Source organism: Cervus canadensis, chromosome 9 (assembly GCF_019320065.1).
Source record: "Cervus canadensis isolate Bull #8, Minnesota chromosome 9, ASM1932006v1, whole genome shotgun sequence".
Lineage (NCBI taxonomy): Eukaryota > Metazoa > Chordata > Mammalia > Artiodactyla > Cervidae > Cervus > Cervus canadensis.
Genome location: NC_057394.1, coordinates 11,615,654 through 11,634,416, shown reverse-complemented (window position 1 = coordinate 11,634,416; position 18,763 = coordinate 11,615,654). Strand labels below are relative to the sequence as shown.

Here is an 18,763-nt window from a genome sequence, read left to right as displayed (position 1 = left end):
GGTGAGAGAATTTCACAGTCGATCCTTTAATGGTTTAATAGAAATTGCTTTCCTTTTCCCACCCTGAAGGGAAGCCTTGTCATTTATGATTCATTGGATTTGGTCAGCTTTAGGAAATGCTTTTCTTTTTTTCCTCAAATTATATGAAATAATGTCATTACTCACTCTAGAAAAGATGTCAGTAGACTGTTACACAGGATATAGGACATATTTCAGTGTTGCTATTTAGTTCTTAAGCATATTTTTCTGAGTGTTTGAAATGGCAGCTGATAATGATAGAGGGTAAGTTAACTCTTTCCTTTAAAATTTATTTATTAAATAATGAGGTTGTTGGAGATATCCTGACTTAATTGAAAACAAACTTAACAATGCTTTAGTTTATTCAGGAAAATACCTGGTGCCTTTTTTTTGCATTCTAAAAACATTCTTAGTTATTTATTAAGTCCTGTCATTGTATCTTGAAGTAAAGGAGGAAAGGTATCTCATAGGACCTTTGGGATAAATTGCCTGCCAATGTGTGGGCTTGACTGGGCCTGAAATTGACAGCACATTTGTCCATTAAGCCCCAGGACTTGCTCACCTCAAGTTCCTACTCTCAGGTGGAGCTGGTTACTGTTGGAGGTGACAGCTACACTCTCCCCTGCCTGTGATTGGAAGTCGTCTCAGAGTAGCCCCAAGCTGAAAACAACCTGTTCCACTAGGTGAATCAATAAATGGTGTGGTGGTGGTGGTTTTTCAGTTGCTGTGTCGTGTCCGACTCTTTGCGACCCCATGGACTGCAGCACACTAGTCTCCTCTGTCCTCCACCTCTCCCAGAGTTTGCTCAAACTCATGTCCATTGAGTCAGTGATGCCATCCAATCACCTTATCCTCTGTCACCCCCGTTCCTGCTGTCCTCAGTCTTTCCCAGCATCAGGGTCTTTTCCAGTGAGTCAGGTCTTCGCATCAGGGGGCCAGCGTTTTGGAGCTTCAGCATCAGTCCTTCCAATGGATATTCAGGCTTGGTTTCCTTTCGAATTGACTGGTTTGCTCCCCTGGCAGTCCGAGGGCCTCTCAAGAGTCTTAACCAGCAGCACAGTTCCAGGCAATGGAATATTTTTCAGTAGTGAAAAGAATTGAGCTGTCAAGCCTGGAAAAACATAGAGGAATCTTAAATGCACATTGCTAAGTGAAGGAAGCCAGTCTGAAAAGGCTGCCTACTGTCTGATTCCAACTATATATGACTTTCTGGAAAAGGCAAAACTATAGAGAGAGTGGTTGTCAGGGGACAAGAGAGGGACGGAATGAATAGATGGAGAACAGAAGACTTCTGGGGGGTGAAAGGCTTCTATATGATACTGTAATGGTGGATACATGACATTATGCCTTTGTTAGACCCCACCTGTATAACCCAAAGAGTGAACCCTAATATACACTATGGACTTCATTTGTCAGTATTGGTCCCTCAGTTGTAATAAATGTACCATAGTAATGTGAGATGTTAATAGGAAAACTGTGTGGGGGAAGGGGGTATTTAGGCACTCTCTGGGTTGTTTTTTTTGGTTTTATTTTTTTTAAGATTTTCAGATTTTCATCAGCTGTATTTGCAAAGTTTGAATCTGTTAATACACTCAATCCAGTAGCACTGAGTTTTTTCTTTTTTTAAATGACTTTTAAAAATTGAAGTACAGGACTTCCCTGGTGGTCCAATGGCTAAGACTCTGCATGCCCAGTGCAGGAGGCCTGGGGTTCGATCCCTGGTCGTGGAACTAGATCCCACATGCCACAAGTGAAGATCCCATGTGCCGCAACGAAGACCTGGTAAAGCTAAATAAAAAAATATTAAAAAATTGAAATACAGTTAATTTATAATATGGTATAAAACACTGCAGATGATGACTGCAGGCATGAAATTAAAAGACGGAGGAAAAGCTGTGACCAACCTAGACAGCACATTAAAAAGCAGACACATCACTTTACCAACAAAGGTCCTTCTAGTCGAAGCTGTGGTTTTTCCAGTAGTCATGTATGGATGTGAGAGCTGGGCCATAAAGAAAGCTGCATGCTGAAGAATTGATGCTTTTGAACTGTGGTGTTGGAAAAGACTCTTGAGAGTCTGTGGACAGCAAGGAGACCTAACCAGTCAATCCTAAAGGAAATCAGTCCTGATGCTGAAGCTGAAGCTCCAATACTTTGGCCACCTAATTCAAAGAACTGACTCATTGGAAAAGACCCTGTTGCTGAGAAAGACTGAAGGCCTGAGAAGGGGACAACAGGAGATGAGATGGCTAGATGGCATCACCAACTCTATGGACATGAGTTTGAGCAAGTTCCAAGAGTTGGTGATGGACAGAGAAGCCTGGGGTGCTGCAGTCCATGGGGTCACAGAGTTGGATGCGACTGAGCAACTGAACTGAATTAGTTTCAAGTGTGCAGCTAAGTGATTCAGTGATTATACATGTACCACATACATATATATACTCTTTGAGATTCTTTTCCATTTGAGGTTATGAAAAGATTTTGAGTATACAGTAGATTCTACTGCTATACAGTAGATTCGTGTTAACCTATTTTATATAGGTTAACATATAGTGTGAATATGTTAATCCCAAACTCCTTCTCTTTATTTTCTTAGAAACATAAAACTGCTCTAAAAAATTAAGTCTATTAAAAACAGATTAGTATGGGCTAATATATTTGCTCTCTGCATTATTAATAATCCCTCTGGCTCTACATTCATTTCTCACCAGATAACTTTTTTTTTCATGCCAGTGAATACCCAGTCATATCAGATCTAGTGAACGAACTTTAATTCTTAATCCTCATTTGCCTTGTTGCCCCAAGAGCATTCAGCATTGTGGTTCCCTCTCTAGTCCTTGATGATGCTCTTGCCTCCTTGGCTTCCTGCTATAATTGTGGGATGGATTTTCAGCCTCAGTCTTTTATAAATATGAGGTTTATCCATCAGGGACAAGGTGGTCATACATCCTCTCCAGCATGCATGCTGAGTTTCCTCAGTCTTTGAAACTCTATGGATGATAGCCTGCCAGGCTCCTCAGTTCATGATAGCCCGCCAGGCTCCTCAGTTCATGGGGATTCTCCAGGCAAGAATACTGGAGTGGGTTGCCATGCCTTCCTCCAGGGGATCTTCCCAACCCAGGGATTGAACCCACGTCTCTTATGTCTCCTGCATTAGACAGATGGGTTCTTTTTTTTTTTTTTTTGACAGATGGGTTCTTTACCATTACCACCACCAGTGAAGCCCCAGTGCTCTCCAGAAATCCTTCCAATTCTGAGAACCTTTGAATCCTTCACCAAGTCTACTTACTCCCTCTTTCTGCCCATGAGTCTTGACATGCACTCCAGGGTACCATCTTGGTTTTGTCTTTCTGTGCCCTTTCCAGGCTCTCCAGAATGTTACCCACTGGCACAGCGTCACCTCTGACTTATACATGGATGACTTTAAAGTCCCTTTCCTGGACCTCAGGCCCGTCTGCTCAGTTACTTTGAAGAAAGCATTTGGGAGGAGGTAGCCAGGGGGCAAGGAAGGGTGGGCATTGAATAAATGGAGAGAATGACCTTCAGAATATTCTCCGACATTCCACCTTCATGTCTTGCAGTCACCTCAGTCAGTCACAGCATGGACCTCCCCACATGTCCTTGAGTTCTGTCTCTCACTAGCATTGAAGTTCCGGATTTGCTCATAATTCCATCTTCTTCTCCCACCTCTAACCTGTCATCAGTTTGCAAAGATTCTTAATGTCAAAAGATTCCCAGAATATGCCTCCTTTCTCTCTGTTCTCATTGTCGCTACCATCCTTTCTTGCATGGAGTATTACAGAGTTTTTTCCTAAGAGGTGACCCATGTCCTCATCTAACGAATACTTCACTGCCAGATTTTTTCTGTTTTTTCTCTTTAGTAGCTCCGTATGCCTTCCGGGGGGCTTCCCTGGTGGCTCAAATGGCAAAGAATCCGCCTGAAATTTGGGAGACCTGGGTTTGTTCCACGGGTTGGGAAGATCCCTTGGAGGGGGGCATGGCAAACCACTGCAATTTTCTTGCCTTGAGAATCCCCTTGGACAGAGGAGCCTGGTGGGCTACAGTCCATGGGGTCGCAAAGAGCTGGACACGACTGAGCGACTTCCACTTCACTTCACGCCTTCTGGGATCCTCGTTCCCCAACCAGGGATTGAACCCAGGATTGTGGCAGTGAGAGTGCTGAGTCCTAACCACTAGATCACCAGGGAATTCCCTGCCAATTTTTTTTTTCTTAAAGTTGCATGGGTTTACGTTGTCTTAAAAACCACAGTGGCTCGTTCTGATCCATCAGATGCGCCTCCTATACCTTGGCCCCTGTTATTTCAGGCAGAGTGAAACCTGCATCCCACCTACTTTCTCCTTTTCACTATTTTCTTGCCTCTCACGGTCTGTATCCATCTTGGGCACAGCTCCTGGCATTAGGGGGACACTTTCTTACTGAATGCAGGTGTGAACTCCGGCAAGACTGTGTGTGTTCTCCATACATTTCCATCTGCCCTCAGGGCTACTCAAAAACTTAGTTTTTTCCCAAGAACAGGTGACTTCCTTGACGTTCTCTGTAGCTTTTACAGTTCACTGTACCTATTGTCAGAATAAAAGCATTGCCTTCAACAGTTATCACTGAGTACTTTCTCTCTTCTGCTTGAGGGATGAACTGTATGGTTCAGTGTTCCTGCTTGGTGTCCCAAGTGTAGGCCCTGGGTTGTAACAGGTCCTTCAGAATGCTTGTGAATGGCAATGATACCGGTTATTGTGATATTTCAATGATAGTATTCTTTAAACAGTCTGTCATTTTCAAGGATGTGGAGTAAGCAGATCTAATAACATATACTGCAGCCTTCTTATGGGCGGAGGAGATGAGGGTTTTGGAGAGCTGACCAGTGTCAATTGGCGAACAAGAGAGAGGATTTTTCTTAGTGAGTGGATAAGAATGATGTGTGTTAAGCAGAGTGAGCTTGACTACAGCCTCAGAAATACAGCCTCTGGGTACACTACAGTGCCATTGTTATGTGGGAACTGGAAGAAGCTGCCAGCTGGTTTCTTATCTTACAGAAGACTGCCTTTCTCCTTCCATTTTATTTACCCAGGGCTTTTGATTAGAAAAATGGAGGGGAATCCAAAATTTAATTTCGTACTCCCGGAATCACCAAGAAATGGGCATCATGAAAATGTGAATCATTGGAGATTTTTTTTTTTCCTCATGGAGTATGAGCCTTCTCTTCCCCATGCCTTTTATTTACTTCCACCCCCATCCTACATTTTTGTCTTTGCCTGTTTATTTCATTGGAGGAAATAGGTGCTACCAGATCGGTGAAAATGCAAAGAAAAGCGTTGTCTTAAACTGTTTTCAGGACAAGGTTGGAATACAAATGGAAATCGGATGGGAAAAGGAATGCCACTTTTTCTTGCCAAGAGCTTTTGAGAGAATCTTTCTAGTTTTTTCTTGGTGAAGTTAACAGGTAAGTGCTTGATTGGTGTCAGGTGGGTTTGCTGACCTCAGCTGATCCTCACCTGGGACTCTAGGAAGAGGCAGTGGTCCTGGGATGGAGCCTCCGCCAGGGTCTCCTGGGAAGCTCGTTAACCCCACCCCACCTCTCTTTCTGATTCAGGGGGGCCTGCGCTGAGGCCGATAAATTACATTTCTAAAGAGCTCCCAGGTGGTATTGATGTTGCCAGTTTGCAGCCACTTTTTAAGAAGCCCTGCAGGCAGAGGTGGGCTTTTTCGCCATCTTTTAGGAAAGTGATGTCTGCGGTGGAGACGCGACTCCTGAAGTTTTTGCAGTCCCCAAGTCGGGCGGGTTCTCTCCCTGAGACCGGAGAGGAATGTCACATTCCCAGGGAACTGCAACCAGGCTCGTCCTGCCCCTCTGGACTTGTAATTGAGTTTGCAGTGCAGGAAAAGAGGAGAGAGGCCTGGAGATCTAGTGAAATGTAAGCCACAGACAAACAAAATGCCAGGGAGACTGACGCAAGGTGGGTTTTCTCCCCTCTGAAAGTAGACCAAGGAAGACTTATGGAGGAGGTAACATCAGAACCGTCTATAAAGTAGAATATTTTATAGAAGGAAGCAACTACACAGCAGTAGGAAAATGCAGGTGTGTGGAACAGAATCCAGTTGGATTAGAAAGCAGTTTATTATTTACAAGGAGAGAGATGGGGGCAGGTCATTGAAATGCCCGGCTGGGAATTTTCTCATTTATCTTGGTGTGGGTAAGACTCGGGCTTTTGAGTAGAAAAGCGATGTGGTTAAAACTAGACGTTGGAAATAACCTCTACAATGTGAGAAGCTTTCTCCTTTGCTCTGAGTGTTCCTTGAAGTACTTTGCAGAGGTTTGTTAGAGGTATTTAAGGGAGCCTGTTTAATTTTTTCCCACTGGGATTGGAGAGGCAAGACAGTGAAGAAATTCTCTTTTATCAGGTTTCCGCAGTTGAGTTTTTCCCTACTTTGAGGGTGAAATTTGGCCCATGCCTTTGTGGCTCAGCTGGTAAAGAATCCGCCTGCAATGCGGGAGACCCTCGTTCCATCCCTGGGGTTGGGAAGATCCCCTGGAGAAGGGAAAGGCTACCCACTCCAGTATTCTGGCCTGGAGAATTCCATGGACTGTATAGTCGCGAAGAGTTGGACACGACTGAGCGACTTTGACTTCACTTGCCAAGAGTTGATACCCTGGTCCCTCTTCTCCCAAATGATCCAGCAGGCTTGTCAACCCCTTGCCTGTTTGAAGTGTCTGGTTGGTGTAAAACAGATGATCTGCAGTTGCTACTTCCGTTCAGACTTTTTTTGAAATAAGCAAATCTATCCGTCCAGATAGCTGTGTTTTGAACTTTCTTAAAACCCCATATCTAAGTTTCGTGAAGCTTTCCTGATAGCCCAGTTGGTAAAGAATCTGCCCGCAATGCAGGAGACCCCTGTTTGATCTCTGGGTTGGGAAGATCCCCTGGAGAAGGGAAAGGCTACCCACTCTGGCCTGGAGAATCTCGTGAGAGGCCAGCCGTGGCCATCTGTGCTCCAGAGTTGCCGGGCCGCCTGCCTTTCTGGGGCGTGTCTCCTGGTCCCTAGCCTGTGGCTCTCCGGGGACGGGAACCCAAGGTGGCTTTGTCTCCCGCTGCTAAGCTGGCGTGAACAGCCTTTGCCCTCTTGGGAGTCTTATATGGTCGGTCTTTGCCTCCCCAGCCTTCAGCCCTTGACTCTCCAGAGGCTCTGGAACCCAAGTCTGTAGCTTCTCTCTCATCTAACTTGGGCTCCTGCTTCTGTGAATTAGTCACTTTCTATGAGTCTGTCTTTGTCTGGAATTTTCCAGTGACTTACATTTAAAACTGGAAGGAAGACCTCTTGCCAAAATTCCTCTTGATCAGCTTGTTTTGATTGATGATTGGTACCTTGTTCACTCTGATTTCATCTTAGTCAATTTCATATTCTCACGGGGACCCGGCTGGACTGCAGGAATGTGTCCGCTTAGAAAGTGAAATTTTAAAAATTGTCTTAATTTTGTTCTGAATGGTATAAAACGTTAAAGGTCCCCAAAGTATACAGCGAAAAGCATATCTATCTCAAAGCTTCCTCACTCTTGTTCATAACCAGGATGGTTGTCTCCATGGACCCAGCTCTCCTGCCTCTGCCCTTCCAAGAATATTCATGTGTGTACATGTTCTACCTTTGACCTGTCTTCAATGTACAATTCAAAGGATTTTAGTAAATCTACAGATTTACGTGGCCATCACCACAATCTAGTTTCAGAACGTTTACATCGCCTCCCAAAAGATCTCCATCCCCCAGGCCCTTTGGTTATCAGCCCAAGCAACAAGTTTGTTTCACTAAATCTGTCTTATCTGGATATTTTCATGTAAGTAGGGTCATATGCTATGGAGTCCTTTGCATCTGGCTTCTTTCACTTAACAAAATGTTTTGGGGGTTCATCTGTGTTGTAGTGTTTTTTTGTGTGTGTGTGTTGTAATGTTTATTTGCATTTCGTTTTCTGTTATTAAATAATAGTCCCTTGTATGGATATACCATGTTCTCCTTATCCATTCACTGGGTGGTGATCATGTGGATTATTTCTGTGTGCTGTTTTTTTTTTTAAGCTCTGAATATCCTTATATACACAAGTCTTTGTGAAGACATACATTTTCATCTGTCTTGGGATAATGTCTAGTAGTATAATACCTGAGTCAGTAGGGGAACCCAATGACTGGGTTGTATGTGAAATTTTATGATTAAATTGTAAGAAGCTTCCCAAATATTCTCCAAAGTCTGCCCCTTTTAGTATTCCCACCAGCCATCAGCAGTGTATGAAAAATTCCAGTTTTTTCCCCCACTGTCAATAACACGTCACTGTCCCTTATAGTGGGTGCAAAATATCATTGTGGATGCAATTTGCATTTCTTAGTGGGGAACAGTGCTGAACATATTTTTGCATGCTTATTAGCCACTTGTGTATTTTTTGGGGATTTAAATTCCCTTTTTATTATCTGTCTAATAGTAACATACGGTAACAATTAACCTACAGGCCTCTTGCCATCTCAACTCCTTCCTTTGCCAATTTTTAAATTATTTCTGTGCTGTCAGGAATTAGAATATTCTGCATATATTAGTGATTTTAGCCTTCCTCTTACTGTACATATGGATTTAAAGTTTACCAATAATTGCTTTCCTTCGTCTCACCGCTTGGCCTCTTGTTTTGCAGTTTATCCTTTAATAACTTACCCCAGAAGGGCCTGAGTTCTTGATTCATTTAAATGTTTGAACGAAAATTCAGCTGGATTTCATGTTTGGATTCATCTTTTATTTCTTGGAACAGTTTGGTCATTTAAACATTGAACATGTTATTGAGTGCAAGTTTGTGTACTCAACACACAGTGAGGCCCAAAAAACTGAAACATGAGTTTGGAGCAGAGAAAGTTTTGTTGCAGGCCCAAACAACAAAGAGAGCAGGTGGCTCATGCTCAAAAAACTCCCAGACTTCCCAAAGTCTTTCAGCAAAGCATTAAAAAAAAAAAAAAAAAAATTTGTGTTGGAGTATAGCCAGTTAACAATGTTGTGATAGTTTCAGGTGAACAATGAAGAGACTCAGCCATACATATACATGTATCTATTCTCCTCCAAACTCCCCTCCCATCCAGGCTGCCACATAACATTGAGAGAGTTCCCTGTGCCAGACAGTAGGTCCTTGTTGGTGATCCATTTTAAATACAGCAGTGTGTACATGTCCATCCCAAACTCCCTAACTATCCCTTCTCCCTTTCTCCACTCCCTCCCCCTCCCTGGCAGCAAGCAACCATAAATTCATTCTCTGAGTCTTTGAGTCTATTGAGTCTGCTTCTGTTTTGTAGGTAAGTTCATTTGTATTGTTTCTTTTCAGATTCCACATGTCTTGGATATCATAGCATATTTCTCCTCCTTTGTCTGACTTCACTCAATATGGCACTTTCTGGGTCCATCCGTGTTTTAGCAAAGCATTTCTAAAGGCCAGGTGAAGCAGGGTTATGTGAGTGTCTCGTGCACAATTTTCTGATTGGTTCATGGCGAGGTAACAGGGCGGGCTAACTTTATCAGTCCTTAGGCATCAGTAGATCTGAGGTCCACGTGCTCATGATCATCAAGTAGTTAATTCCTTCCATTTGGTGGTGGTTTCTAGCATCTGAAAAACTCAGGAAAGATGCCTGAGATAGGGAGGAGCTACAGCAGAGGATGTGGAACTGACTCATGAGTCTTGCTTGGTTACAGCTGTTGCTGTGGATGGGTCTGAACTTTTGTCCCCTCATATATTTTGTGTTTTTTTAGACTTTTATTTAGATGCCCAAATGATTCCTTCTTAATGTTTGAATTTCTGTGATGAAACAGGAAACTTCTGTTCTGGGACATGATGTGTTTATTTATTATGGAGACTTTTATTTCTGAAATGTTTTCCTGAATTATACCTTTAAAGTATTTTCTTGTTCCATTATTCTTTTTTCTTTTGGGACACCAGTTAAGGGTGTGTTGGGTCTCCTCTGTTTATCTTCCATATTTATGATTTTCCTGTTTTAAATCTTCTGCTGGCTGTTTTTTTTTCGTTCCCTTTTCCCCCTCAAGACTCTCATTTTTTCACCAGTGTGTATTTCCTTTTAGCTACTTCCATTTTGGTGTCTGTTAAAGCAACCCAAATGGACTCATATAGAGTAGCATACAGGAAGACAACAGAGATTTAAATTTCTCACAGTCCTGGAGGCTGGAAAATCCAAGGTCAATGGTCAGTGGGTTCAGTGTCTAGACCTACTTCCTGATTCATAGATTACTGTCCTGGGTGGTATGTTTTCCTCACATAGTGGAAGAGATGAGAGTTCTCTAAATGTTTTTCATAAGGACACTAACCCCATTCATGAGGGCTCCACCCTTACAATCTCTAATCACCTCCTGAAGACCCTGACTCCAAATACCATCACGCCGGGCATTAAGTTTCAGTGTGTGAATTTGAGAATGACACATTCCTTCATTATATAGCAGTGCCGTTTTTAACCATTTTTCTGTTTTTTCATCTTGATGTCTCTCTTCCTCTTTTATTTCCTTCTCTTGCTTCCCTGAACTCTTGAAATTCCTACTCTGTTTTTGTAGACAGAATCAGTTACTTCATTGTTTTGTTAATTTATGAAAATACATTTGGGTAAAATTTTCATCTGTTGCATGTAACATTGCTTTGGTGGGTGTTGTTCATCTGTCATTCATTTTCATATTTCTCTTCTTGTGGCATCTCTGTAAAGGATTTCTTTTTTTGTGATTAGGTGAGTTCTTTATGAAGTAGCTATTTATAGGAACTTCCCCTGGGCGGGAGACAGGGCCATATCCCATGCCAATGGGAATTCTTGTGACCTGGGAGTGTGTATGTGTGTGTGTATGTATGTATAATCCTTTCAACTCTTGTTTTTCCTCAAGGTTGCAGAGACTGGTTGTGCTCCTAGTGGGGTCTCTCTTTTTCACTTTGCCTTGGCAACAGACTGCTTCCTGCTAATATGTCTTACCTGTATAGTATCTCATTTAATTTGATCTTTCCTGCTTCTGGAAATCTCTCACCATACGCTGCCCAGGAAAGCTTTTAGTGCTACCTGCACATCTGTTACCCTTTTCAGAAAGTTTCTGCTGGGCGTGTTGCTGGATATCCTCATTATTTGGGCAGCATGGTTCTGCAGGCATGAGCCGCCCGAGAGGCGTTTTTCTTCTCCTCTGTCTGACCTTCCCTGCAGTTTGGCAACACCCCCTCCTGTTGTGCTACAGATGTCTTCCAGTTTCCTCTGGGATGCAGTTTGCATTTTCATGTTCCTTGTTGCTTTTGGGTGAATTCCAAGAGGAAGTCTTTAAGCCAAGAGACTGTAACAAGACAATTCGAGTTTTTTACCTTTTCTTTGCCAACTAAAATCTCCACTACTTTCTTTGTTGTAATCGTTATTGCCTTTAACTTTTCAAAAAGACCTAGAGAAGAAAGTAGTTTCACAAACAGCTCTGTACTTTTAGGTCTGGAATGATCACGATAGTAACAACATGCCACAAGGAAAGAAATATTAATCTTTTTTTTTTTTTTTTTTTTTTAACCTTGACTGTTTATCTTTAGGAATTCAGAAGTTGGAGTAAGTTAAGAAGGTAAAGTCAGAATCAAGCATGGATTGATACTTATAAACAGGAGGCCTTTAGGCTTGGTAGATGTGTATGTAGAAGGCTGTTTTATTACTGGACTCACCAGTTTTGCTATCCTGCCTCAGTTATTGTTACCCATTCATGCCTTGCCAGCGTTGCTCAGATATTCCCTTGACATTCTTAGCCTGCTCAGCTCAAAACTCTTGGCTGGATTTATGTTTGAGTTAAACAACACTTTCCATGTACAGCAACAATCTGCCTGCAAGTATCACAACAAAAAGAAAGTGTGACAGGCTTTGTTGAAACATTAATATCCAGAAGTAGAAATAATCCAGGCATGAGGTCATTCAAAGACTAAAGATAAAGGAAGTTAAGGTACTGTCTATTAAGTCAGTAGCTCAGTTTAATTTTTAAATGCCAAGCTGTTAAAAATTACAGTGTTTTCCTGGGGATCTTGGGCCAGCGTGGAGAGAAAGGGTCCCATTTAGAGGATGGGAGCCTTGCTCTTTGCTCCGGTCAGACGCAGAGCAAATGTGTCTGGAACACCTTTGCGGTTGGGTGACATGAGGGGACAGACCCTTTCCTCCCTCTCTGGCTGCACATTAGAGCCACAGCCAGACCTATCCTGCTCTGCCTCAGCAGTAGGAAGCCGTGTGCTCAGGGTCAGTACCAGTGATGGAGGGCAGGGCCTGTCCACTCGGACGGAGTGCAGGGAACAGAAGGTGAGGTTGGAGATGGCAGCGGAGGATGCTCCCAGAGGCATGGAGGGATCAACACCAGAGTAGGCAAGAGTGCAAGGAGGAGGCTGGCGATGGAGAAGGCCAGCTGGACTGATGTCAGTTTTTTCTGGCAGTTGTGTTTATTTTTAACCATGAGACAAAATTTAGAAAACATGTAAGGGAGTAATTTTGCCTGCTTTGTGAGGATTATTTTAAACACAGTGATGTCATAATTCATTAGATCTATGCCACACACATGTGATTGATTGAACCAATGTAGGTGATCTCTTTCACTTCGGTGTAAAGTCCATGAGCAGAGTCTAGTTGTCTTTCTTAAGACTAGGAGATGATTAAGCAAAGGATAATCACATAACTAAAAACAGTTTGGGTTTATGTTCTTTAAAAAAAAAAAAAAACCTTGGGACAGAAATTAGACCTGTGGCAGACCTATGGAATCAGACCTGGCCATTTGAAAAGGAAGCAGGACTCAAAAGGCTGGTCCTTAAATAGTGTGGCCTTGACACTGAAGTCCAATCTCAAAGGATTCTAAAGGAATGAATAATCAGGTCTAACAGGCTTTGGTGGAAAGTTGGTGGGGGAAGTGAGCATGGGAGAAACATTACTAAGTAGTAAATGATGTGTCCTGGGTGGTGGTCAGACTCACTCCCTGTCCAGTTAAACGGTATGTCTTTTTAGGCCAAAGTTCTTTGAGTCAATGACCCAGCTTATTGAGTGACTCCAGAGTTTCTAATCTATTGGCCTCTAGGCCAGTCCTCTGTGTCACAGTGAGAACGTTCAAGGTTCACAGAGAGAAAAGGAGAGGTTTCCATAAGAAATTTAGTGGGAAGCTCTTGGGAAACCTGGCTTACCTTTCAGGACAGGGAAGAGCCTTGGGCAAGAAGAACCTGCAAAATAAGCACGGTTTATCCTGAGGCGAAGAGCTGGAGGGTGGCTTGTTTACAAATGTGTGAAACACAGCCCTGAGATCCACACTCTCGCCACAGGTGACCAGGAGTGTCCCTTCTGTGACTTTGTGTCAGTAAGGCAGGTCACTCTTTCTCTGCCTCTTCTCCATCGACCCTTGTGTGAATTTACTGCCACCCCGAAGTCCCGCCGGCCAGCTGTCTTATCAGAGATGTATTTTCTCTCAGTCCTGGAGGCTGGACGCTTAGATCAAGGTGTTGGCAGGATTGGTTCTCCTGAGGCCACCTTCTCCCTGTGTCCTTCCGTGGCCTTTCCTCTGTGCATTCCTGGTGTCTCTTTGTCCAGATTTTCTCCTCTTATGAGGATGCCAATTGGATTGGGTGATGTTGTTGTTCAGTTGCTAAATCAGTCTGACTTTTTGTGACCCCGAGGACTGCAGCACCCCAGGCTTCCCTGTCCTTCACTGTCTTCCAGAGTTTGCTCAGCTTCATATCCATTGAGTTGGTGATGCTCTCTAACCATCTCATCCTCTGCCTCCCTCTTCCTTAGTGACTTTTTTAACTTAGTCACCTCTTCTACTCCTCCCTCCAAATACACATTCTGGGTTTCCCGGGGTTAGTGCTTCAACATAAGAATTTGGGGAGGGGGAAGGGCACGGTTCAGTCCATAATAACCCCCATGGTTGGGTATGTTTGTTCTTTCTGCTTTTTCATTGCCATGTTCCACCCACCCCTTCACATTCTCTCTCACCCTGACTTACACTTCCACAGCGACATGGACTCTGAACCCACAGCCCAAATTCAGCTCCACCGCCCTGCAGCTTACTGGATAGCCATCCTTCCATAACCCTCAACAGTGCCCCCAGCGCACACACCTTCCCCTCCCACATCTTCCCTTCTGTCCTGGCTTAAAACTTGCTATTCATTGTTAAACTTTAATCTTCTCCTTCCCAGGAGCTCACTGTTTACAACATCAGGTTAATCTTTCCATGAACATGAGTTTTATAGCATCATCTTTTTATTTCCATCACCACTGTTCAAGTTATCCCCTCAAGCTCAAATTGCTGCAGTAGCTCTGTAACCGGTCTACCCCAGTCCCCGCCAGCTCATCTTTTTTTCCAACCCATTAGTGTATATCATCTTCAGATTCATTTTTCTCAAGTTCTACTTTTGTTGTGTCATTATTCACTGACTCCCTGCAGGGTGAAGACCATATTTCTTCAAAAAGCTAGGCTTTTTGATGTCCACTGTGGTCTGATTCCAACCTAGTTTCCACATGCATCTTTGACTTTGCAGCAGTGAGTCTCACTCGTCTTCCTGAATGCCTCCTGATTTCTGTCCCATGGCTTTCTCTGTGCTGTTCTGCTTCCCTGGAATTCCTTCTCCTTGTCTCTTTCCAAGTATTACCCAACATTGGAGACTCAGCTGAGTTTAGCTCTTAACCTCTGAATGGTGGAGAAGAGAGCTTTGTCAATACCATAATATGTAGGATGGTTTCCTGGGAAAGGGGGAACAATTGAGGGAGGGGTGTGGCAGGAAAGAAATTAATTAGGAGGTAATTGTCATAGAAACCAATAAGAAATTGAGAGGAAAGACCCTACCTAATGTCCTCTGTGTTTGTGCAAGTGCATGTTTAGTTTCTTCAACCAGATTATAAGCTTGGGAGCCACAAGATACGTTTTATCTGTTTATCTTGCTAATGTCTGCATTGCTTGGTCTGTTCCTGGATCCATAAAAGGTAACTAATGGATACTAATCATAAGGATTAGGTACTGCTCATTATCTTCCCAGCAGACTGGAAATGTGTGTTGAGTGGTACCTGATTCTCGTAGAGCCTGAATAATAATATAGAACACAGTCTATCATATGAACAATTAAGAGCTGAATGTAAAACTAGAAAAGGATAAGCTATGTAAAAATATGCAGAAGAATAAAATATGCTCCAATATTAGCATGCCTTGCGTGGCTAAAGGTGACATTGTTCTTGAATGAACTGAAGCCTCAGCAGGTGATTGCTGCCCCGGGGTTGGGGGGAGCGCTGACCGGCCCTCATGTGTTTCCGGGGGGGCAAGGGCGGGATTCCTACAATGAAGAGCAGAGAGAACAAATGTTACTGAAGTGGTCTCGATGCATCTTCTCTTCTGATGTATCTTTCTTCTCTCTCTGCTTCCGGTAGATACTGTATATAATCTGCTTTCATCATGGGAGAGATAGAGCAGAGGCCAACTCCAGGATCGAGACTGGGGGCCCCGGAGAATTCGGGGATCAGTACGTTGGAACATGGACAGAAGCCGCCCCCCACGCCTTCAGGAAAACTCATGTCCATCAAGATCCAGATGCTGGATGATACCCAGGAGGCCTTTGAAGTTCCAGTAAGTTGGGGGCAGCCTTCGGCGTGGGGGCGCTCGTCTCAGCCCTGGGTTTCGGTGCTGCTGGGTGGCGGGAAGATGGTCTGTGTATTCAGCAGCCCTCTTCCCACCTCACCATGCTCCTCTGGTTCCTTCTGGTTCCGTCCGAGCTGTGGTTTTTTGGATTGATGCGTGTTGATTTTTTGATTGCGTGCACCGAGTACGAGTGATATCAGTGGGTGTGTCACTTGAATTCTCCTCTGACTTTCCATGTACTAATAGACACCTGTGTATATGCCTATGTGTGTGTTACTTATGTTTCTGAGTTAGAGGGAATTGTGGTTTCAATCTCAGTTTAATTTCCTTTGTGGTTGTTCAGTCACTCAGCCATGTCCGACTCTTTGTGACCCCGTGGACTGCAGCACGCCAGGCTTCCCTGTTCTTCACCATCTCCTGGAGGTTGCTCACATTCATGTCCATTGACTTGGTGATGCCATCCAACCATCTCATCCTCTGCCCCCTTCTCTTCCTGCCCTCAATCTTTCCCAGCATCAGGGTCTTTTCCAGTGAGTTGACTCTTCGTATCAAGTGGCCAAAGTATTGGAGCTTTAGCACCAGTCCTTCCAATGAATATTCAGGGTTGGTTTCCTTTAGGACTAACTGGTTTGATCTCCTTGTGAAAGTTGCTCAGTTGTGTCCAACTCTTTGCGATCTCATGGACTATCCAGTCTGTGGAATTCTCCAGGCCAGAATATTGGAGTGGGTAGCCTTTCCCTTCTCCAGGGGATCTTCCCAACCCTGGGATCGAACCTTGCTTACAAGCAATTCCTCTAAAGGTCAGTGCATGTGTGTGAGCGCTCCATTTCTCTGCGTGATTGGCAAGAAAAATCAAAGAGCTGAATGGGTGTTCTGACATCAGGAGAGAACTTGCTGACTGTGGGTAGGGAGTGGGGGTAAAGAAAAACCCTGAACCCAGCCTACAGTCCAGCAGTCCTAGAATTGAAGAGACCCCTATCCCAGGGGCTGGGGGAGGACAAAAGAGGTGTCCAGGAGGCAGGCAGAGATGAAGGAACAGCAGCCTTGCCTTGTTCATCAGCTGGAGCTGCACACCCCCATGGTTCTGCTGTTTTCCTTGGAACCTCTGCCCTGTCGCCCCTTCCCCTCTTTTCCCATCCTTCTCCTCAATCTCCTCTTGAAACCCCACTCCTGCTTGAGGCTCAGGAACCACCACCAGTTACGTGCAGGTAGACGATCTCTTCAATGGCAGGGAGAGTCTGGACGTGTGTTCACCTCTGTATGGTGCCGATGGCACTTTTCTCAAGAATTAATTAGCATCCGTAGAATTCACAGCACACTCTGGCTTTTTCCCTGTGTTCTCTCTTGGGTACTACACACTGTATCTCATGCTGCTTGCATGTGGGGGTGAAAAAATAACTTGAATTCCAAACAGCCCAATTGTAAACAAACTTTGGGAACCTAACCTGTTTTTAAAGTGGAGACAATCTGTCTATTATTCCTGTTGGCTGGAGCAACTAAAATTTTAACAGTCGGCATTAACGTCTGCAACCCATCATTTAATCGTTTATATGATATGAGTCACTCAGTCGTATTCATTTCCAAGACTATTGTTCCAAAAGTGTGAATTACCATTAAGTGTCTCAGGGAAGACAAACTTCAGAAGACCTATGTTTAAACCTGCCAATTTATCGCACACTGCAAATGACCTTTGTACCTTTCTCATTTTCTCGTTGTGGAATTCCTATCTCTTGAAGGACTTGGGAACTTCATATTCTGAGGAACAGTCGCTGCTTATCTGCTGAAATTGTAAAAAACAGAGGCGCACACCTGCCATCCTGGTAGACTCAGACCTTCTGGAACAAGTCCCACCGCCTTCCACCCCCCTCTCCCCCACTTTCTTTTTGTTGCAAGACTGGTTTGGTGAGGTATTTTGTTTCAGTGTTTCTCCTTTGGTACTGTTAAGGACTTCTGAGCCCAAATCTCTAGCAATATGTTCTTTTAAATGGTATTCCCATATATGGGTTTGGACCAAAGGGCCATCAAACTCTGCTGTTATGTACACAGGAGCATTATATGTATTCATTTGCAGTTCTTGTTTCCTTGAAGCAAAGACTGTCAAAACTCCATTCCTAGCTACAGTTTAGCTACGAGCTAGATAGGAACTCTCTGCCTAAGAAAATAGGAATAGAAGTTTGTTTGCATCTTTTAAAATGAATTTACTTGATAATTTCTGATGTCCGTGCTTTGCATTTATGACTCCTCTGCCTGGAAGGCTTCTTATACCACCTCCCCCCTCCCGCCCGCCCATAAACTCCTCTGCACCCTTAGAGGCCCTCTCTGTTTCACCCAGGTGCTAACTTCTTGAGACAGTAGGCGGGACTGTTGCTTCCCTCCTTCAGACCTCTTTGCTCATAGGTATGTCGGGGGGGGGGGAGTTGGACCACTGAGATTTAAATCGCAGCTTCTCCTACCGACTCACTGATCACCTTGGGCAAGGGACTTAATATCTCTTAGTTTTCTCCTCTGTAAAATGAGGCTCATCATAAACCCTACCTCATTTCATGAGAACAAAAGAGTTGATACAAATGAACAACTCTTGGCACATACAAAGAGCTTGGAACATAATATGATTGATGTTGTTGTTGACATTCAGTCACTCAGTCGTGTCTGACTCTTTGTGACCCCATGGACTGCAGCACACCAGGCTTCCCTGTCCTTCACCATCTCCCGGAGTTTGCTCACACTCGTGTCCATTGAGTTGGTGATGCCATACAACCATCTCATCCTCTGTCGTCCCCTTCTCCTGCCCTCAATATTTCCCAGCATCAGGGTCTTTTCCAATGAGTCAGCTCTTCACGTCAGGTGGCCAAAGTATTGGAGCTTTAGCATCAGTCCTTCCAATGAATATTCATGGTTGATTTCCTTTAGGGTTGACTGGTTTGATCTCCTTGTTGTCTAAGGCACTCTCAAGAGTCTTCTCCAGCACCACAGTTCGAAAGCATCAATTCTTAGGTTCTCAGCTTTCTTGATGGTCCAGCTCTCACATCCATACATGACTACTGGAAAAACCATAGCTTTGACTGTGCGGACCTTTGTCAGCAGAGTGATGTCTCTGCTTTTAATATGCTGTCT

The 18,763-nt window shown here is 43.9% G+C and overlaps 1 protein-coding gene across 2 annotated transcripts in view; it reads left to right on the top strand.

Annotated features, from left to right (window-relative positions):
- FARP1 (FERM, ARH/RhoGEF and pleckstrin domain protein 1) overlaps window positions 1-18,763 on the top strand; it is a 300,177-nt gene that overhangs the window by 50,609 nt on the left and 230,805 nt on the right. For both annotated transcript variants that reach the window (XM_043478278.1, XM_043478277.1), the window contains exon 2: window positions 15,442-15,637. In XM_043478278.1, coding sequence (XP_043334213.1) covers window positions 15,467-15,637 — 171 coding nt within the window. In that variant the 5' untranslated portion in view covers window positions 15,442-15,466. The remainder of the gene's footprint in view (window positions 1-15,441; window positions 15,638-18,763) is intronic.